Source organism: Coloeus monedula, assembly GCF_965178545.1.
Source record: "Coloeus monedula genome assembly, chromosome: 32".
Classification (NCBI taxonomy): domain Eukaryota; kingdom Metazoa; phylum Chordata; class Aves; order Passeriformes; family Corvidae; genus Coloeus; species Coloeus monedula.
In genome coordinates this window covers 64,335-86,037 of record NC_138812.1, presented here as the reverse complement: position 1 = coordinate 86,037, position 21,703 = coordinate 64,335, and the positions used below count along the sequence as shown (strand labels likewise).

General features: G+C 56.8%; 2 protein-coding genes across 3 annotated transcripts; both read right to left on the bottom strand.

Annotated features, from left to right (window-relative positions):
- Positions 1-4: 4 nt before the first annotated feature.
- Positions 5-6,417, bottom strand: TTC5 (tetratricopeptide repeat domain 5). Of its 2 annotated transcripts, XM_082299515.1 has the most exons (10): positions 6,298-6,417; positions 4,502-4,634; positions 3,763-3,977; positions 3,330-3,519; positions 2,515-2,606; positions 1,708-1,764; positions 1,369-1,515; positions 1,037-1,224; positions 551-695; positions 190-418 (listed from the first exon to the last, which is right to left on the bottom strand). In XM_082299515.1, the coding sequence occupies exons 1-10, from the start codon at positions 6,388-6,390 to the stop codon at positions 263-265; spliced, it is 1,416 nt and encodes a 471-aa protein (XP_082155641.1). In that variant the 5' UTR covers positions 6,391-6,417; the 3' UTR covers positions 190-262. The 2 variants fall into 2 exon arrangements, with proteins under 2 accessions (XP_082155642.1, XP_082155641.1); XM_082299516.1 differs by lacking the exon at positions 1,037-1,224 and having other exon boundaries at positions 5-418.
- Positions 6,418-8,412: 1,995 nt separating this feature from the next.
- Positions 8,413-21,668, bottom strand: OSGEP (O-sialoglycoprotein endopeptidase). Its single transcript, XM_082299502.1, has 11 exons — positions 21,461-21,668; positions 21,225-21,344; positions 16,677-16,852; positions 14,262-14,357; positions 14,096-14,145; positions 13,905-13,983; positions 11,501-11,566; positions 9,821-9,911; positions 8,790-8,865; positions 8,602-8,700; positions 8,413-8,523 (listed from the first exon to the last, which is right to left on the bottom strand). The coding sequence occupies exons 1-11, from the start codon at positions 21,573-21,575 to the stop codon at positions 8,484-8,486; spliced, it is 1,008 nt and encodes a 335-aa protein (XP_082155628.1). The 5' UTR covers positions 21,576-21,668; the 3' UTR covers positions 8,413-8,483.
- Between the last annotated feature and the right edge of the window lie 35 nt (positions 21,669-21,703).

The window sequence follows — 21,703 nt, the reverse complement described above, 5'->3', positions numbered from 1 at the left end:
CGGTGCTGGGGGTCTCTCAGAGCCCCTCCCCCACAAAGGTTCGGGGGGGGGAGGGGAGGGACACGCCCAGTCCGGCACCGGCCACGCCCCGAGGGGGACAGCGGTTGGCACAATCCAAGATGGCGGCCGCCATGACCCAACATGGCCGCCTCCAGTGTGGAGGCTCAGCCAAGATGGCGGCTCCCAGCTGCACACCTCCCCCAAACTTGACGTGACTCCCCAAGATCCCAAAAAACTCCTTTATTACCCCAAATCCGCGCGGTCAGCGCCCGCCGGGGGGCGTGGCCTCCCGCGGCAGCGGCGCGCTGGGATTGGACAGCGCCAGGCGGGGCGGGGCCAGGGCGGAGGCGGGCGGGCGCCGCCCGTTGACCACGAGGGACAGGGGGGAGGAGACGCGGATCCCGAGGAAGGAGAACGTCTGTGGGGGGAGGGGGAGACCAGCGTAAGCCGGTTTAAACCAGTACGAACCAGTTTAAACCAGTATAAAGCGGTTTGAACGAGTGCAAAGCCGTTTAAACTGGTACAAACCAGTTTAAACCAGTGCTCTCACCTGGCCCTGGTGCTGGTGCTGGTGCTGGGTCAGGACGGGGTCGGGCACCGCCAGCGCGTCCCCCACGGTCACTCCCCAGGCCGGGGCCGCGTTGTAGACGCTGACCGCGGCCACGGCCCCGCCCCCGTCCTGCAGCCCCACCGCGCTGTGACGTCAGAGGGGCGGGGTCAGGGGGCGGGGCTTTGTGACCCCTTCCCTCCCAGCTCCCTCTCAATCCCCTCCCAATCCCCCCCAGTTCGTCCCAGTCCCGTCCCAGTTCCCTACAATGCTCCCCAGTTCCCTTCCAAACCCTTTCCAGCCCCCTCCCAATCCCATCCCAGTCCCTCCCAGTACCTCCCAGTGACCACCCCATCCACACGCCGCTACAACCCTGTTTCCTCCCAGTATAACCCAGTCACGTACCACAAACTTTCCCCGTTCACCCCCAGCATGGCCCAGTCCCCTCCCCATCCCCTCCCAGTCCCTCCCAGTGCCCCCACAACTCACTACGGCACCCCCCCGGGCGGGGCCAGGCTGAACAGGACCCGGCCCAGCAGCACCCGCTGGGGGTTGGGCCCCGGGCGCAGGGCGGCGATGGGGGAGGGGCGCGGGCCCCCCGCCCCCGCCAGCGGCCCCAGCAGGGGGAGGGGCACCGGCCCCGCCAGGCCCCGGCGCCGCTTCCCGCGCAGCTTCCCCTGGGGGGAGGGGCGGGGCAGGGTCAGGGGGGACACGCCCACGAGTGACCCCCTTCCCCACCTCCCCAGTTCAGCCCAGTATAAACCAGTTCCCTCCCAGTACCCCCCCCCTTCCAGTCCCTCCCATTGCTGCCAGTGCCCCACCCTGTTGGCCAGCAGGCTGCAGAGGCGGCTCAGGAACTCCAGGAGGTGCCCGTGGCGCTTCCGGGGCTCGTCCCAGCCCGGGGCCAGCTCGGCCGCGCGGTTCAGCCCCTCCAGCGCCGCCTGGAAGCGCTCCAGGTACTGCAGCAGCTGCGGGGAGCGCTCTGATTGGCTGCCGGAGCCGTGCGGGGGCGGGGCCAGCGTTGACCACGCCCCCCGCCCCAAGATGGCCGCCTCAGCAGCTGCGGGGAGCGCTCTGATTGGCTGCCGGAGCCGTGCGGGGCGGGGCCAGCGTTGGCCACGCCCCCCCCGCCCCGCCCCACCCCAAGATGGCCGCCTCACCGTGGCGCGGTTCAGGTGCAGGTCGGGGTTGGCGGCGGCCGCGGGGTCCACGCGCTCCTGGGGGAGGGGAGGGGTCAGCGGGGGAGGGGGGACGCGCCGGGGACACCCCCAAAATCCAGCAGTGCCACCCCAAAATCCAGCAGTGCCACCCCAAAAGCCAGCAGTGCCACCCCAAAATCCAGCAGTGCCACCCCAAAATCCAGCACTGCCACCCCAAAATCCAGCAGTGCCACCCCAAAATCCAGCACTGCCACCCCAAAATCCAGCAGTGCCACCCCAAAATCCAGCACTGCCACCCCAAAATCCAGCAGTGCCACCCCAAAAGCCAGCACTGCCACCCCAAAATCCAGCAGTGCCACCCCAAAATCCAGCAGTGCCACCCCAAAAGTGAGCAGTGCCACACCAAAATCCAGCAGTGCCACCCCAAAATCCAGCAGTGCCACCCCAAAAATCCAGCAGTGCCACCCCAAAAGCCAGCAGTGCCACCCCAAAATCCCGCTTTTTTCTCCCCAAAATCCAGCAGTGCCACCCCAAAATCCCGCTTTTTTCTCCCCAAAATACAGCATCCCCCCAGTAGCCAATTAGCACCACCCCGGTGCCTTTTACGGCCTGGCCGCACCCCCCATCCCCAACTCATTAGCATAGCCACACCTCCTGTGAGCAAGCCACGCCCTCCCAGCAGCGTTCATTCACATGGCCACGCCCCCCGAGGCAAACCCCACCCACCCGATCCAAGTCCCACCCCCACAGCTCGGCCCCGCCCACCCGATCCAGGCCCCGCCCCCAGCCCGGCCCCGCCCCCCTCACCGCCTGCCCGTACGCCGCGAGCGCGCGCCGGGCGCTGCCGGGGCTCTGCCCACCCGCGAAGAACAGCGAGACGTGGGCATTGCCCAGCACATCTGCGGGGGAAACACACCTGAGAGACCCGAAATGACCCCAAAACGCACCTGAGAGACCCGAAATGACCCCAAAACGCACCTGAGAGACCCGAAATGACCCCAAAACGCACCTGAGAGACCCGAAATGACCCCAAAACGCACCTGAGAGACCCGAAATGACCCCAAAACACACCTGAGAGACCCCAAAACACACCTGAGAGACCCGAAATGATCCCAAAACGCACCTGAGAGACCCGAAATGACCCCGAAACGCACCTGAGAGACCCGAAATGATCCCAAAACACACCCGAGAAACGCCAAATACCCCCAAAACACAGCTGAGAGACCCGAAATGACCCCGAAACACATCTGAGAGACCCAAAATGACCCCAAAACACACCCGAGAGACACCAAATACCCCCAAAACACACCTGAAACACCCGGAATGACCCCAAAACACACCCGAGAGACCCGAAATGACCCCAAAACACAGCTGAGAGACGCCAAATACCCGAAAAACACACCCAAAACACCCAAAATGACCCCAAAACACACCTGAGACTCCTGAAATGACCCCAAAACACACCCGAGAGCCCCGAAATAACCCCAAAACACACCTGAGACTCCCAAAGCCTCTCTCAATCTCCCCGAAAACAAGCCAGAGGCCCCAAAAACACCTCCCAAAAGCCACTTCCAAGCCCACCAAAAACCACCTGAGCCTCCCCCCAGGCCCCCCGGACTCACACCAGGACTGGCCATCGCTGGGGTCACTCCTCACGGCCGCCTCGGCCTGGGCCAGGCTCTCCCGCAAGGCGCCGCCCCCTGGGCCAGGCCCCGCCCCTTTGGCCTCAGGCCCCGCCCCCTTGGGGCCAGGCCCCGCCCCCTGCGCGCGCAGAGCCATGGACAGCAGGCGCCGGGCCTCGGGGTCCTCGCCCTGCCAGGGGACAAAGGGGACACTGAGGGGGGCAGGGAGGGGACAGCCCCGGGACCCCAAAAACCGCTCCCCGGAACAGCCCCAACTTCCCCCCAAAAAACCTCCCAAACCGCCCCAAATATCGCCAGGATCCCAAACCCCTCCCCTGACCCCACTGTGACCCCCAAGGCCCCTCCCTATCGCCCTCGCCCCCCCCCACAGTGACCCCGTAACTGCCCCCCAAATGACCCCAGTGACCCCCACCTGCTGCAGGGCCCCCCCGAAGGCGTCGCGGGCCCCCCTGATGTCCCCTCGGCGCCACCTCTGCTCGCCCAGCTGGCGCCAGGCCGCGCCCAGGGCGGGGTCCAGCTTCAGGGCGTGGCCCAGCGCCAGCTCCGCCCGCGCCCCGCCCGCCTCGGGGGCCACGCCCAGGGCACGGGCACGGAGCACCAGGGCACGGCCACGGCCCTCCGGGGACACTGCGGGGACAGGGCGGGGTCACCGTGAGCGGCGGGGTGTGACGGGCCACACCCAGCCCCGCCCGGCCACACCCGGCCACACCCAGCCCCGCCCGGCCACACCCAGCCCCGCCCGGCCACACCCAGCCCCACCCGGCCACACCCAGCCCCGCCCGGCCACACCCAGCCCCACCCGGCCACACCCAGTCCAGCCCAGCCCCGCCCAGTCCATCCCAGCCCCACCCGGCCCCGCCCGGCCACACCCAGTCCAGCCCAGCCCCGCCCAGTCCAGCCCAGCCCAGTCCAGCCCAGCCCAGCCCAGCCCAGTCCAGCCCAGCCCAGCCCAGTCCAGCCCAGCCCCGCCCAGCCACACCCAGTCCAGCCCCGCCCAGTCCATCCCAGCCCCGCCCAGTCCATCCCAGCCCAGCCCAGTCCATCCCAGCCCAGCCCCGCCCAGTCCAGCCCAGCCCAGCCCCGCCCAGTCCAGCCCAGCCCCGCCCGGCCCCACCCAGTCCATCCCAGTCCATCCCAGTCCATCCCAGTACCGTGAACCTCCTCCATGAGCTTCAGCGTTTTCTCCATCTGGGCCACCAAAGGGTCAGCGGGGTCACTGGGGTCAGCGGGAGGCTCCCGTGGGGCCAGCGCGTCGCGGAAGCGGTACAGGTCTGTCACCAGGGCCTGGGGGGAAGGAAGGGGCAGGGACATGCCCAGTTCCTCCCGGAATAACCCCCAGTTCCCCCCAAAACTCCCCCCAAATAATGCCATCTCGCCTCCAAAATTACCCCAACGTCCCCCCAAAAAAACCCCGTTTCAGCCCCAAAAAAACTGCCAAATTCCCCCTAAAATAACCCCAAATTCCCCCAAAAATAACCACGAATGTCCCCTAAAACAACCCCAAATTCCCCCTAAAACAACCCCAAATGTTCCCTAAAATAACCCCAAATTCCCCCTAAAATAACCACAAATGTCCCCTAAAATAACCCCAAATTCCCCCAAAAATAACCCCAAATGTCCCCTAAAATAACCCCAAATTCCCCCTAAAACAACCCCAAATTCCCCCAAAAATAACCCCAAATTCCCCCAAAAATAACCACAAATTCCCCCTAAAACAACCCCAAATTCCCCCAAAAAAAACCCCAAATGTCCCCTAAAACAACCCCAAATGTCCCCTAAAATAACCCCAAATGTCCCCTAAAATAACCCCAAATTCCCCCTAAAATAACCCCAAATTCCCCCAAAAATAACCACAAATGTCCCCTAAAACAACCCCAAATTCCCCCAAAAATAACCCCAAATGTTCCCTAAAACAACCCCAAATTCCCCCAAAAATAACCCCAAATTCCCCCTAAAACAACCCCAAATTCCCCCAAAATAACCCCAAATTCCCCCTAAAACAACCCCAAATTCCCCCAAAAATAACCCCAAATGTCCCCTAAAATAACCCCAAATTCCCCCAAAAATAACCCCAAATTCCCCCTAAAACAACCCCAAATTCCCCCAAAAATAACCCCAAATTCCCCCTAAAACAACCCCAAATTCCCCCAAAAATAACCCCAAATGTCCCCTAAAATAACCCCAAATTCCCCCAAAAATAACCCCAAATTCCCCCTAAAACAACCCCAAATTCCCCCAAAAATAACCCCAAATTCTCCCTAAAACAACCCCAAATTCCCCCTAAAACAACCCCAAATTCCCCCTAAAATAACCCCAAATTCCCCCAAAAATCACGAATGTCCCCTAAAACAACCCCAAATTCCCCCAAAAATAACCCCAAATTCCCCCTAAAATAACCCCAAATTCCCCCTAAAATAATCCAAATTTCCCCGCCAAATGCCCCCCGAAAATAATCCCAGCCTCCCCCTCCAAAATAACCCCACCGTCCCCCCAAAAAAACCCCATTTCAGCTCCAAAAAATTGCCAGATTCCCCCCAAAATAACCCCGAATTCCCCGCGAAATAATACAAACCCCCCCCCCAAATAATCCCAACCTCCCCCTCCAAAATAACCCCAAATTTCCCCACAAAAACCACCAAATTCCCCCCTCAAATAATACCCATTTCCCACCCGCACACGCCCATCCTAAAACGATCCAAAACCTCCCCAAAAAAAAACAAAAAAAAAGAAAAATCCCCCAAACCCTCCCCCCCTTAAAACAATCCCGGCCCCCCCCCCCCCAAATGCTCCCCCTCAAAGTTTCCTCAGTTCCCCTCAGGAAAGCCCCGCTCCCCTCACACACGGCCCCGCACCCCTCAAAGGGCTCCAACCCCCTCAGAGAACCCCAAAACCCTTCCGGGGCTCCCACCCCTCCTCCGCCGGGGCATCCCCGCCCCTCCGCGCCCACCTCGAGCCGCTTCAGCGCCTCCTCATCTCCCCTCTCCCCTCCTTCGCTCTCCGCCGCCGCTGCCGCCGCCGCCTCCTCCTCGGCCGCCGCCATGACAGCGCGCGGCCCCGCCCGCTTCCGGTTCTTCCGCCCGCCTCTTCCGGCCAGCTGCGCTCCCATTGGCTGGGGCGGCGCACTCAAAATGGCGGCCGCCCCTCTGAGGCAACGCTCCGCCCACCCGCTCCCATTTAAACTTCCCGCCCCTCCTGCCCTTTTTAGGTGTGGCCACACCCCTTTGTTGCCCTTTTAAGGGCAAGCCCCGCCCCCCCCGGGAGGAACCACTTTGCTCCCCCCGCCTCTCCCCCCTCCCCGCCGCACTTGGTCCCGTCCCGTCAACCTCCGAACTGTTCCGAGTCGGCCCGAAACATCCCCCCCCCGGATTTGTAAGTTTGATTTATTTAAAAATCTTAAATGACTTTTAGTTTTCCCCTCACCAAAACCTCGGCGCATCCCACAATGAAACAGGATTTATTCCGCCGATCAATAAAATAAAAGGCATGAATAACATCGAACTAACGTTTTAAGGGGGGGGAAAAAAAAAAATCCGGAAAAGTAGAAATTTGAAGAGGTAAAAGCCCAAAGCTTCACCAAAAGCGATGGAACTTAAGAAAGCGAAAAACAGAAAATAAAGGGATAAAATCGGTGGCGCGTTTTCCCAGTGGTGGCAGCACCTCGGGGACAGAGCGAGGAAAAAGGGGCAAAAAAAAAAAAAAAAGGAAAATCAAAACAATAATTAAGAGGTAAACCTCATCAAAAAAGTTTTATGGATTTTCACTTTAGTGTATTTTATGTTTCAGGTAACGTTAAAAAGGGGGAGGGAGAACACGTGAGTGGGGGGGGACAAATTCCGAAGGTGGAACTCTGAGGCAAAAAATCCTCAAATCAGGCAAAAACCCTCCAAAAACTAGTTCTAAAAAATCGAGCTACTAACTGAAAACGAGAAAACAGTTTTTTAAAGCCAAAACTTAATTAAGAACGTAAACTAAAGAGATACGATTGTACATATTTAGCGCTGAGATCCTCGGGGTGCTGTTTGCTGCAAGAGGCTCCTTCCTGAGGGGAAAACTTATTCCAAAAAGGGTAAAAAATGTAAAAACATTTTACGGAAAATTACAAATTAATGAAAACTACGTTAAATCGGCCTTAAAATACGTATTAAAATACAATGAATTAGATTTACACTGATGTTAAGGGGAGAATGGGGAGACACGTGGTGGAGGGGGAGGGGGGCAAATCCTGAGGGAAAATGAGGTAAAAAGTCTTCAGGTTAGCCAAAAAAGATACAAAAAAACAAACAAAAATACGGATGAAGTCGAAAGGAGATCCTCTGAAAGCCGTTTCCCGCCGGTGGCTCCGCCTGAGGGAAGATAAACGGAGTCACAGCGGGACCGAACCAGGACCACCGGAGTCCCCCCAGGAACCCCCCGGCCCCTCCCGGAGTCCCCCTCCGCCCCTCCCGGAACATTTGTGCGACTCCCCAAAATCCGGTGGAGCCCCGAAACCTCCTCTGCTCCGCCGGGTGAAGAAGGAGCCGCCGCTGCTCTGCGACACCGCTAAAACCCCGAGCGCCCGCGGCTGGCGGCGACGGGGGGAACGCAGGTCGGGATCGCGATCGGGAGCCATACCGCGATAGAAGAACACACACACACACACACGCGCGCAGCCCCCTTCCCCCACAGCCGCCATTTTCTCCCTACTACCTCTCCCATGCGACCCCTCCGCCGGCCCCTCACAGACTGAGCCGTTCCCGCCTTCGTCCGCCAGCCCCCTCAGCAAAGCCACGCCCCCCGATGCTCCTATTGGCCGGCGCTTCACCGCCTGCCAATCCGATTGGCTGCTGCGTGAGGCGCCGTTACGCAACCGAGGCGCGGCTCATCGCTGATTGACAGCGATGCTAATGAAGGGGGCGGGGCTGAAGCTGGTGATTGACAGCCACGGAAGCAGCACGGACGGAAAGGGGCGTGGCCTGCAGCGTTGATTGACAGGGCTCCAGCATGACTGACAGGAGCTGATCGATCCCCCTCTGGATGGAACGAGTCCCAAACTGAATGACGTCACACACAAATGAAGGCGTGGCAAGGTGGGGGGTTGGCCTTTTATTGAGTGGGTGTGGCCACCACGTGTGGTCACTTCAGGGCGCGGCCACCTCAGTCCCTCCAGGTCACTTCCACCTCGTCCGTCCGGTACCTGCGTGCGGCCACGGGTCAAAGGTCAGCGGTCAAACGCTGCCCACCTGGCCCCGCCCCCAGGGCCGCGTGCTCTGACCTCTGCGTGATCCCTGATTGGCTGAGCTCCGTCACCTGCCCCGCCCTCAGCATCTCCCAGCCGGCCTGGGCGATCATGGCGCCGTTGTCGATGCAGTACCTGGGGGCAAAAAGGTCAGGGGTCAAAGGTCAGGGGGTGTGTCCCTCAGGTGAGCCCCGCCCCGCCCCCCAGGCCGGCCCCGCCCTCACCTGTCGTCCGTGGGGCAGAGCTCGGCCCCCCGGGCGCGGCACATGGTCTGCAGCATCTCCTGCAGCCGGTGGTTACCTGGGCACAGGTGCGCGGGGCGTGGCTCTGGGCGGGGCCGAGCACGCGGCTCTCCCACGGCCCCGCCCAGGTGTGACCACGCCCACTCAGATGTGGCCACGCCCACTCACAAGTGTGACCACGCCCCACCCAGGTGTGACCACGCCCACTCCCAGGTGTGACCACGCCCCTCACTGGTGTGACCACGCCCACTCAAAGGTGTGACCATGCCCCACTCACAGGTGTGACCACGCCCCACTCAGGTGTGACCACGCCCCTCCCAGGTGTGACCACGCCCCACCCAGGTGTGACCACGCCCACTCCCAGATGTGACCACGCCCCACCCAGGTGTGACCACGCCCCTCCCAGGTGTGACCACGCCCCACTCCCAGGTGTGACCACGCCCACTCAGATGTGGCCACGCCCACTCTCAGGTGTGACCACGCCCACTCCCATGTGTGACCACGCCCCACTCCCAGGTGTGACCACGCCCCTCCCAGGTGTGACCACGCCCCCTCACAGGTGTGACCACGCCCCTCCCAGGTGTGACCACGCCCCCTCAAAGGTGTGACCACGCCCCACCCAGGTGTGACCACGCCCACTCAAAGGTGTGACCACGCCCACTCCCCAGGTGTGACCACGCCCCACCCAGGTGTGACCACGCCCACTCCCAGGTATGACCCCGCCCACTCAGGTGTCACCACGCCCACTCCCAGGTGTGACCACGCCCCTCAAAGGTGCGACCACGCCCACTCCCAGGTGTGACCACGCCCCACTCCCAGGTGTGACCACGCCCACTCCCAGGTGTGACCACGCCCCCTCCCAGGTGTGACCACGCCCCTCCCAGGTGTGACCACGCCCACTCCCAGGTGTGACCACGCCCACTCCCATGTGTGACCACGCCCCACCCATGTGTGACCACGCCCACTCCCAGGTGTGACCACGCCCATTCCCAGGTGTGACCACGCCCACTCACAGGCCACGCCCCCCACCAGCAGCAGGTGCTTCGCCCTGGTCAGCGCCAGCGCCCTCTCGGTCACCTCGGCCAGCATCGCGAACGCCGTCTCCTGCCCAAATCCCAAAAATGGCCCCAAATCCTGGGAAACGCCACCTCCCGCCCCAAAATTCCCAGTCTCCAACAACTCCCTTCACAGAGCCGAAATTACCCCGAAAGCTTCGTTATTCGGCCCGAACGAAACTCCCCTAATTAACCCCAAAGCCCCATTAAAATTCTCCGAATTAACCACGACCCAAATTCCCTTAAACCCTCCCCGGAATGTTGCAAATACCCCAAAATTTCATGAAGGACCCAAAATGAGCCCCCAAACCACTCCATGTCCACTCCAAATCTATTCGTGACCCCCAAAACCCAATTAATCCCCTCAAACCCCAATTAATCCCCCCAAAACCCAATTAATCCCCCCAAACCCTAATTAATCCCCTCAAACCCCAATTAACTCCCCCCAAATCCCAATTAACTCCCCCCAAACCCCAATTAATCCCCCCAAACCCCAATTAACTCCCCCCAAACCCCAATTAACTCCTCCCAAACCCCAATTAATCCCCTCAAACCCCAATTAATCCCCCCAAACCCCAATTAATCCCCTCAAACCCCAATTAATCCCCTCAAACCCCAATTAACTCCCCCCAAACCCCAATTAACTCCTCCCAAACCCCAATTAATCCCCTCAAACCCCAATTAATCCCCCCAAACCCCAATTAATCCCCTCAAACCCCAATTAACTCCTCCCAAACCCCAATTAACTCCCCCCAAACCCCAATTAATCCCCTCAAACCCCAATTAACTCCCCCCAAACCCCAATTAATCCCCCCAAACCCCAATTAAATCCCCCAAACCCCAATTAACACCCCCCAAACCCCAATTAACTCCCCCCAAACCCCAATTAATCCCCCCAAACCCCAATTAACTCCCCCAAAACCCCAATTAACACCCCCCAAACCCCAATTAACACCCCCCAAAACCCAATTAACTCCCCCCAAACCCTAATTAACTCCCCCCAAACCCCAATTAACTCCCCCCAAACCCCAATTAATCCCCCCAAACCCCAATTAATCCCCTCAAACCCCAATTAATCCCCCCAAACCCCAATTAACCCCCTCAAACCCCAATTAACTCCCCCAAACCCCAATTAACACCCCCCAAACCCCAATTAACACCCCCCAAACCACAATTAATCCCCTCAAACCCCAATTAATCCCCTCAAACCCCAATTAATCCCCCCAAACCCCAATTAACTCCCCCCAAACCCCAATTAATCCCCTCAAACCCCAATTAATCCCCCCAAACCCCAATTAACTCCCCCCAAACCCCAATTAATCCCCCCAAACCCCAATTAACTCCCCCCAAACCCCAATTAATCCCCTCAAACCCCAATTAATCCCCCCAAACCCCAATTAACTCCCCCCAAACCCCAATTAACTCCCCCCAAACCCCAATTAATCCCCCCAAACCCCAATTAATCCCCCCAAACCCCAATTAACTCCCCCCAAACCCCAATTAACTCCTCCCAAACCCCAATTAACTCCCCCCAAACCCCAATTAACTCCCCCCAAACCCCAATTAATCCCCCCAAACCCTAATTAATCCCCCCAAACCCCAATTAATCCCCCCAATCCCATTTTTCCTGCTCTCCACCTGCAGGGAGAAGCACAAATCCTCTGGGGTCGCCTCTCCCGACTCCAACAATTTTGGGGTCACTGCCTGGGGGGGGCACAAAAAAGGGGTTTTAGGGTCCCCCCAAATTGCTCTGGGTTCCTTTTTTGGGGTTTTGGGATCTCCTTTGGGGTTTTGGGATCCCCTCTGAGATTTTGGGATCTCCTTTGGGGTTTTGGGATCTCCTTTGGGGTTTTGGGATCCCTTCTGAGATTTTGGGATCTCCTTTGGGTTTTTGGGATCTCCTTTGGGGTTTTGGGATCTCCTTTGGGGTTTTGGGATCTCCTTTGGGGTTTTGGGATCCCCTCTGAGATTTTGGGATCCCTTCTGAGATTTTGGGGTCTCCTTTGGGGTTTTGGGATCCCCTCTGAGATTTTGGGATCTCCTTTGGGGTTTTGGGATCCCCCTCTGAGATTTTGGGATCTCCTTTGGGGTTTTGGGATCTCCTTTGGGGTTTTGGGATCCCCTCTGAGATTTTGGGATCCCCTCTGAGATTTTGGGATCTCCTTTGGGGTTTTGGGATCCCCTCTGAGATTTTGGGATCTCCTTTGGGGTTTTGGGATCTCCTTTGGGATTTTGGGATCTCCTTTGGGGTTTTGGGATCTCCTTTGGGGTTTTGGGATCTCCTTTGGGGTTTTGGGATCCCCTCTGAGATTTTGGGATCTCCTTTGGGATTTTGGGATCTCCTCTGAGATTCTGGGATCTCCTTTGGGGTTTTGGGATCCCCTTCTGAGATTTTGGGATCTCCTTTGGGGTTTTGGGATCCCCTCTGAGATTTTGGGATCCCCTCTGAGATTTTGGGATCTCCTTTGGGGTTTTGGGATCCCCTCTGAGATTTTGGGATCCCCTCTGAGATTCTGGGATCTCCTTTGGGGTTTTGGGATCTCCTTTGGGGTTTTGGGATCTCCTTTGGGGTTTTGGGATCCCTTCTGAGATTTTGGGATCCCCTCTGAGATTTTGGGATCTCCTTTGGGGTTTTGGGATCCCCTTCTGAGATTCTGGGATCTCCTTTGGGGTTTTGGGATCCCCTTCTGAGATTTTGGGATCTCCTTTGGGGTTTTGGGATCCCCTTCTGAGATTCTGGGATCTCCTTTGGGGTTTTGGGATCTCCTTTGGGGTTTTGGGATCCCCTTCTGAGATTTTGGGATCTCCTTTGGGGTTTTGGGATCCCCTCTGAGATTTTGGGATCCCCTCTGAGATTTTGGGATCTCCTTTGGGGTTTTGGGATCCCCTCTGAGATTTTGGGATCTCCTTTGGGGTTTTGGGATCTCCTTTGGGGTTTTGGGATCCATTCTGAGATTTTGGGATCTCCTTTGGGGTTTTGGGATCCCCTCTGAGGTTTTGGGATCTCCTTTGGGGTTTTGGGATCTCCTTTGGGGTTTTGGGATCCCTTCTGAGATTTTGGGATCTCCTTTGGGGTTTTGGGATCCCCTCTGAGATTCTGGGATCTCCTTTGGGGTTTTGGGATCTCCTTTGGGGTTTTGGGATCCCCTCTGAGATTTTGGGATCTCCTCTGGGGTTTTGGGATCCCCTCTGAGATTTTGGGATCTCCTTTGGGGTTTTGGGATCTCCTTTGGGGTTTTGGGATCTCCTCTGAGATTTTGGGATCTCCTTTGGGGTTTTGGGATCTCCTTTGGGGTTTTGGGATCTCCTTTGGGGTTTTGGGATCTCCTCTGGGGTTTTGGGATCCCCTCTGAGATTTTGGGATCCCCTCTGAGATTTTGGGATCTCCTTTGGGGTTTTGGGATCCCCCTCTGAGATTTTGGGATCTCCTTTGGGGTTTTGGGATCTCCTCTGGGGTTTTGGGATCCCCTCTGAGATTTTGGAATCCCCTTCTGAGATTTTGGGATCTCCTTTGGGGTTTTGGGATCCCCTCTGAGATTTTGGGATCTCCTCTGAGATTTTGGGATCTCCTTTGGGGTTTTGGGATCTCCTTTGGGGTTTTGGGATCTCCTCTGAGATTTTGGGATCTCCTTTGGGGTTTTGGGATCCCTTCTGAGATTTTGGGATCTCCTTTGGGGTTTTGGGATTTCCTTTGGGGTTTTGGGATCTCCTCTGAGATTTTGGGATCTCCTTTGGGGTTTTGGGATCCCCTCTGAGATTTTGGGATCCCCTCTGAGATTCTGGGATCTCCTTTGGGGTTTTGGGATCTCCTTTGGGGTTTTGGGATCTCCTTTGGGGTTTTGGGATCTCCTTTGGGGTTTTGGGATCTCCTTTGGGGTTTTGGGGTGTCCCGCCTGCCACCCCATTGCCCTCAAGGGGTCGACCCGATGTGCCAAAGCCCTGGGGATCCCCACATGGATTTTGGGGGCGTTTCACAGAACTTGGCGATTCTGAGGACCCTCCCAGCAGATTTTGGGGTCCCCCGGGGGGGTTTTCGGGGTACCTGGAGGTGCGAGAGCAGCCCCGAGAACGACACGTCCAGCCCCTTGACCACGTAGGGCAGCGGGATCAGCTGGCGGCCCCTGAGGGGATTTTGGGGGAGAATTTAGGATTTGGGAAGATTCTGGGAGGTTCCCGTGGGATTTCGGGGTGGTTCGGGGGCATTTTCTGGGCGGTTTTTTTTTTCGGGGTCACCTCTTGGCCAGCTGCTCCACGTTGTAGCCCGGGCTGGGAGCGTTGGGGATCTGTGGGAAAAGGGGCAGGGTCAGTGTGGGCGTGGCCGGGGTGGGTGTGGCCGCGGTGGGCGTGGCCGCGGTGGGCGTGGCCGCGGTGGGCGTGGCCGCGGTGGGCGTGGCCCTACCTGCAGCAGCCGGGCCAGGCGGTCGATGCAGTTGCCGACGGCCACGTCCAGCGTCTCGCCCAGGATCCGGTAGCGGCGCCGGGAATACGCGATCACCTGCGGGGGCCACGCCGGGGGACGTCACGTCGCGATATCGCGGGGATAACCGGCGATAACCGGCGATAACCGGTGATAACCGGCGATAACTGGTGATAACCGGCGATAACCGGCGATAACCGGCGACAACCGGCGATAACCGGTGATAACCGGCCATAACTGGTGATAACCGGCGATAACCGGCGATAACTGGTGATAACCGGCCATAACCGGCCATAACCGGCGATAACCGGCGATAACCGGCGATAACCGGTGATAACCGGTGATAACCGGCGATAACCGGCGATAACCGGCCATAACCGGCCATAACTGGTGATAACCGGCGATAACCGGCGATAACTGGTGATAACCGGCCATAACCGGCCATAACCGGCGATAACCGGCCATAACCGGCGACAACTGGCGATAACCGGCGATAACCGGCGATAACCGGCGACAACCGGCGATAACCGGCGATAACCGGCCATAACCGGCGATAACCGGCGATAACCGGCCATAACCAGCGATAACCGGCGATACCCGGCCATAACCGGCGATAACTGGTGATAACCGGCCATAACCGGCCATAACCGGCCATAACCGGCCATAACCGGCCATAACCGGCGATAACCGGCGATAACCGGCGACAACTGGCGATAACCGGCGATACCCGGCGATAACCGGCGATAACCGGCGACAACCGGCGATAACCGGCGATAACCGGCCATAACCGGCGATAACCGGCGATAACCGGCGATAACCGGCCATAACCAGCGATAACCGGCGATACCCGGCGATAACCGGCGATAACCGGTGATAACCGGCGATAACCGGCCATAACCGGCGATAACCGGTGATAACCGGTGATAACCGGCGATACCCGGCGATAACCGGCGATAACCGGCGATAACCGGCGATACCCGGCGATAACCGGCGATAACCGGCCATAACCGGCCATAACTGGTGATAACCGGCGATAACCGGCGATAACTGGTGATAACCGGCCATAACCGGCCATAACCGGCGATAACCGGCGATAACCGGCGACAACTGGCGATAACCGGCGATAAGAGGCGATAACCGGCGACAACCGGCGATAACCGGCGATAACCGGCCATAACCGGCGATAACCGGCGATAACCGGCGATAACCGGCCATAACCGGCCATAACCAGCGATAACCGGCGATACCCGGCGATAACCGGCGATAACCGGTGATAACCGGCGATAACCGGCCATAACCGGCGATAACCGGCGATAACCGGCGATACCCGGCGATAACCGGCGATAACCGGCCATAACCGGCGATAACCGGCGACAACCGGCGATAACCGGCGATAACCGGTGATAACCGGCGACAACCGGCCATAACCGGCGATAACCGGCGATAACCGGCGATAACCGGCGATAACCGGCCATAACCAGCGATAACCGGCGATACCCGGCGATAACCGGCGATAACTGGCGATACCCGGTGATAACCGGCCATAACCGGCGATAACCGGCGATAACCGGCGATAACCGGCGATAACCGGCGATAACCGGCGATAACTGGTGATAACCGGCGATACCCGGCGATAACCGGCGATAACCGGCGATAACCGGCGATAACCGGCGATATCAAGCGATATCAAGCGATAACCGGCGATACCCGGCGATATCAAGCAATATTGTGCCGATACCCAGCGATAATGCGCCGATACCCAGCGATATCGTGCTAATACCCGGTGATATCGTGGCGATACCCGGCGATACCAAGCGATATCGTGCCAATACCCGGCGATACCGTGCCGATACCCGGCGATATGGCGCCGATACCCGGCAATACCAAGCGATACCGCGCCGATACCCGGCAATACCAAGCGATATTGTGCCGATACCCGGCGATACCCAGCGATACCGCACCGATACCTGGCGATATCAAGCGATACCGTGCCGATACCCGGCAATACCAAGCGATATTGTGCCGATACCCGGCGATACCCGGCGATACCCGGCGATACCCGGTGATATCGCACCGATACCCGGCGATACCCAGCGATACCAAGCGATACCCAGCGATACCCGGCGATACCGTGCCGATACCCGGCGATATCAAGCGATATCAAGCGATAACCAGTGATACCGTGCCGATACCCGGCGATATCAAGCGATATCAAGCGATAACCAGTGATACCGTGCCGATACCCGGCGATACCATGCCAATACCCGGCGATACCGCGCCAATACCCGGCGATACCCAGCGATACCGCGCCGATACCGGCGATACGGCGCCGATACCCATCGATAGGGCTCCCCGCCACGCCTCCTCGCGCCGGCGCCTCTCCCCGTGTGGCCGTACCTGGCTGTTGCCGCCGCTGACGTAGAGCACCAGCGGGTCGGGCGCGCGCCCCAGCAGCCGGCCCATCTCGATGTGCCCCACGCAGTGGTTGACCGCCAGCAGCGGCCGCTGCCAGAGCTGCGCCAGCGTCCGAGCCACGGCCGCCACCACGGCCAGCGGAGAGCCCATGCCGGGACCTGCCCCAAAACGGCCTCGTTTCACCCCAAACGGCCCCGCTGGGATCCTCCAAAACCTTCCCAGGGAGCTCTGCAGGGAGGTTTTGGGGTGGATTTGGGCGTTTTGGGGGGATTTTGAGGGAGTTTTTGGGGGGGTTCAGGGGGCTTTTGGGGATTTTTGGGGGATTTTTGGGGGATTTTTGGGGGTTTTTCGGGAATTTTTGCGGTTTTGGGGGATTTTGGTGGATTTTTGGGGGATTTTCGGGAGATTTTTGGGGGATTTTTGGAGATTTCTGGGGGTTTTTCAAGAATTTTTGGGGGATTTTGGGGGATTTTTGTGGATTTTCGGGGGATTTTTGGGGGATTTTTTGGAGATTTCTGGGGGTTTTTCGGGAATTTTTGCGGTTTTGGGGGATTTTGGTGGATTTTTGGGGGATTTTTAGGGGTTTTTGGGGGATTTTTGGGTTTTTTTGGGGATTTTTGGGTGTTTCAGGGGATTTTTGGAGATTTTTGAGGGATTTTTGGAGATTTCTGGGGGTTTTTCGGGAATTTTTGAGGGATTTTCGGGAATTTTTGGGGGATTTTGGGGGATTTTTGGGGATTTTCAGGGGATTTTTGGGGGTTTCAGGGCATTTTTGGGGGATTTTGGGGGAATTTTTGGGGGGGTTCAGGGGGCTTTTGGGGATTTTTGGGGGATTTTTGGAGATTTCTGGGGGTTTTTCGGGGATTTTTGGGGGATTTTGGGGATTTTTGGGGGTTTATGGGGGCTTTTTAGGGGTTTTTGGGGGATTTTTGGGTTTTTTTGGGGATTTTTGGGTGTTCCAGGGGATTTTTGGGCATTTTTGAGGGATTTTTGGAGATTTCTGGGGGTTTTTCGGGAATTTTTGAGGGATTTTCGGGAATTTTTGGGGGATTTTGGGGGATTTTTGTGGATTTTCGGGGGATTTTTGGGGGTTTCAGGGCATTTTTGAGGGATTTTGGGGGAATTTTTGGGGGGGTTCAGGGGGCTTTTGGGGATTTTTGGGGGATTTTTGGAGATTTCTGGGGGTTTTTCGGGGATTTTTGGGGGATTTTGGGGATTTTTGTGGATTTTTGGGGGATTTTTGGGGGTTTCAGGGGATTTTTGGGGGATTTTTGGAGATTTCTGGGGGTTTTTCGGGAATTTTTGGGGGATTTTTGGGGATTTTTGTGGATTTTTGGGGGATTTTTGGGGGTTTCAGGGGATTTTTGGGGGATTTTGAGGGAATTTTTGGGGGGGTTCAGGGGGCTTTTGGGGATTTTTGGGGGATTTTTGGGGAATTTTTGAGGGATTTTTGGGGAGATTGTTGGGGATTTTGGGTGATTTTTGGGGGATTATGGGGATTTTGGGAATTTTTTGGGGTCTATGGAGGGTTTTGGGGTTTTTTGGGGAATTTTGGGAGGATTTCGGGGAATTTTTGGGGATTTTTGGGGGATTTTGAGGGAATTTTTGGGGGGTTTGGGGGGATTTTTGTGGATTTTTCGGGGATTTTTGGGGGATTTTTGGGGGTTTCAGGGGATTTTTGGGGGATTTTGGGGAGATTTTTGGGGGCGTTTTAGGGGTTTTTGGGCATTTTTGGGTTTTTTTGGGGATTTTTGGGGATTTTTAAGTGATTTTTGGGGAGATTTTTGGGGATTTCAGGGCATTTTTGGGGGATTTTGAGGGAATTTTTGGGGATTTCAGGGCGCTTTTGGGGATTTTTGGGGGATTTTTGGAGATTTCTGGGGGTTTTTCGGGGATTTTTGGGGGATTATGGGGATTTTTGTGGATTTTTGGGGGATTTTTGGGGGTTTATGGGGGCTTTTTAGGGGTTTTTGGGCATTTCTGGGTTTTTTTGGGGATTTTTGGGTGTTTCGGGGGATTTTTGGGGATTTTTGAGGGATTTTTGGAGATTTCTGGGGGTTTTTCGGGAATTTTTGGGGGTCTATGGAGGGTTTTGGGAACTTTTTGGGGTCTATGGAGGGTTTTGGGGGCTTCCTGGGGTCTATGGAGGGTTTTGGGGGTTTTTGGGGAATTTTGGGAGGATTTCGGGAAATTTTTGGGGGATTTTTGGGGGATTTTGAGGGAATTTTTGGGGGGTTTTGGGGGATTTTTGTGGATTTTCAGGGGACTTCCGGGGATTTTTGGGGGTTTCAGGGGATTTTTGGGGGGTTTTGGGGGTTTATGGGGGCTTTTTAGGGGTTTTTGGGCATTTTTGGGTTTTTTTGGGGATTTTTGGGGATTTTTAAGTGATTTTTGGGGAGATTTTTGGGGATTTCAGGGGATTTTTGGGGGATTTTGAGGGAATTTTTGGGGATTTCAGGGCGCTTTTGGGGATTTTTGGGGGATTTTTGGAGATTTCTGGGGGTTTTCGGGAATTTTTGGGGGATTTTTGTGGATTTTTCGGGGATTTTCGGGGGATTTTTGGGGGATTTTGGGGGTTTATGGGGGCTTTTTAGGGGTTTTTGGGCATTTTTGGGTTTTTTTGGGGATTTTTGGGTGTTTCGGGGGATTTTGGGGGATTTTTGAGGGATTTTTGGAGATTTCTGTGGGTTTTTCAGGAATTTTGGGGGGATTTTCGGGAATTTTGGGGGGATTTTGGGGGATTTTTGTGGATTTTCGGGGGATTTTTGGGGGTTTCAGGGGATTTTTGGGGGATTTGGGGGGAATTTTTGGGGGGGTTCAGGGGGCTTTTGGGGATTTTTGGGGGATTTTTGGAGATTTCTGGGGGTTTTTGGGGAGATTTTTGGGGGATTTTGGGGATTTTTGTGGATTTTTCGGGAAATTTTTGGGGGTTTCAGGGGATTTTTGGGGAGATTTTGGGGGTTTATGGGGGCTTTTTAGGGGTTTTTGGGCATTTCTGGGTTTTTTTGGGGATTTTTCGGTGTTTCGGGGGATTTTTGGGCATTTTTGAGGGATTTTTGGGGAGATTTTTGGGGATTTTGGGCGATTTTTGGGGGATTTTGGGAATTTTTTGGGGTCTATGGAGGGTTTTGGGGTTTTTTGGGGAATTTTGGGAGGATTTCGGGGAATTTCTGGGGGATTTTTGGGGGATTTTGAGGGAATTTTTGGGGGTTTCGGGGGACTTTTGGGGATTTTTGGGGGTTTCGGGGGACTTTTGGGGACTTTTGAGGGATTTTGGGGGGTTTTTGGGGATTTTTGGGGGATTTTGGGGGATTTCTGGGGGATTTTTGGGGGTTTCAGGGGAATTTTGGAGATTTTTGGGGATTTTTGCAGGATTTTGGGGGGTTTTTGGGGATTTTTCGGGAATTTTTATGGGATTTTTGGGGGATTCTGGGGGGATTTTTGGGGATTTTTTGGGGATTATGGGGAAGTTTTTTGGGGTCTATGGAGGCTTTTGGGGGTTTTTTTGGGTCTATGGAGGGGGTTTCGGGGTTGTTTTGGGTCTATGGAGGGTTTTGGGGTTTTTTTGGGGTTTATGGAGGGGGTTTTGGGGTTTATGGAGGGGGTTTTGGGGTTTTTCTGGGTCTATGGAGGGGGTTTTGGGGTTGTTTTGGGGTTTATGGAGGGTTTTGGGGTTTTTCTGGGTCTATGGAGGGGGTTTTGGGGTTGTTTTGGGGTCTATGGAGGGTTTTGGGGTTTTTCTGGGTCTATGGAGGGTTTTGGGGTTTTTCTGGGTCTATGGAGGGTTTTGGGGTTTTTTGGGGTCTATGGAGGGGGTTTTGGGGTTTTTTTGGGTCTATGGAGGGGGTTTTGGGGTTGTTTTGGGGTCTATGGAGCGGGTTTTGGGGTTGTTTTGGGTCTATGGAGCGGGTTTTGGGGTTTTTCTGGGTCTATGGAGGGTTTTGGGGTTTTTCTGGGTCTATGGAGGGGGTTTTGGAGTTGTTTTGGGGTCTATGGAGGGTTTTGGGGGTTTTTTGGGGTCTATGGAGGGGGTTTTGGGGTTTTTTTGGGTCTATGGAGGGGGTTTCGGGGTTGTTTTGGGGTTTATGGAGCGGGTTTCGGGGTTGTTTTGGGGTTTATGGAGCGGGTTTCGGGGTTTTTCTGGGTCTATGGAGGGTTTTGGGGTTTTTCTGGGTTTATGGAGGGGGTTTTGGGGTTTTTCTGGGTCTATGGAGGGGGTTTTGGGGTTGTTTTGGGGTCTATGGAGGGTTTTGGGGTTTTTCTGGGTCTATGGAGGGTTTTGGGGTTTTTCTGGGTCTATGGAGGGGGTTTTGGGGTTTTCTGGGTCTATGGAGGGGGTTTCGGGGTTGTTTTGGGGTCTATGGAGGGGGTTTCGGGGTTGTTTTGGGGTTTATGGAGCGGGTTTTGGGGTTTTTCTGGGTCTATGGAGCGGGTTTTGGGGTTTTTCTGGGTCTATGGAGCGGGTTTTGGGGTTTTTTGGGGTCTATGGAGGGGGTTTCGGGGTTGTTTTGGGTCGGTTTCCGGCCTTACCTTTGGTGAAGGCGACCCCGTCCAGGTCGCGGGGCTCCACCCCCGCCTCGCGCAGCGCGGCCCGGACCAAGCCCAGCAGCACCGCCCGGTGGTGCCGCCCGGTGGGGCCGGGGGCGAACCCTGAGGGGCAGGAAAGCACCGGGGAGGGGTCAGCGCTGAGGGGACACCCCGGGGGCCACCGGAGGAGGGGGAGAGGGGGGGTGGGGGGAGGGGGGAGAAGTGAAAAATGACGTCACCCTGTCCCGGCGGCGTGACGTAGGTGGCGCGGCGGTTGCTGAGGACGGCGCCGTCCCGCACCACCCCCGCGCCCACCTTGTTGGCGGAGCCCTCCAGGCCCAGCACGGTCGGCATGACGTCACGCCGGGCTCCCCCGGTGTCCCTCGGTGACGTCACGCCGCCGCTTTCTCCCCCTCCCGACGCTTCTCCCGCCGCTCCTCCACGTCACTGCCGCTCCTCCTCCTCCTCCTCCTCAGGGACAT

Bases quoted from the DNA above. Each gene is read 5' to 3' on its own strand.
- TTC5 (XM_082299515.1), bottom strand. From the start codon at position 6,390: ATGGCGGCGGCCGAGGAGGAGGCGGCGGCGGCAGCGGCGGCGGAGAGC. The intron at 1,765-2,514 runs GTGAGGGGGGCG...CCCCTCCCCCAG, and splicing joins TCGCGGCGTACGGGCAGGCG to GAGCGCGTGGACCCCGCGGC. The intron at 419-550 runs GTGAGAGCACTG...CTCCCCCCACAG, and splicing joins AGCACCAGCACCAGGGCCAG to ACGTTCTCCTTCCTCGGGAT.
- OSGEP (XM_082299502.1), bottom strand. From the start codon at position 21,575: ATGCCGACCGTGCTGGGCCTGGAGGGCTCCGCCAACAAGGTGGGCGCG. The intron at 16,853-21,224 runs GTAAGGCCGGAA...GTTTTGGGGCAG, and splicing joins CGGGGTCGCCTTCACCAAAG to GTCCCGGCATGGGCTCTCCG. The intron at 14,146-14,261 runs GTAGGGCCACGC...CTTTTCCCACAG, and splicing joins GCCTGGCCCGGCTGCTGCAG to ATCCCCAACGCTCCCAGCCC.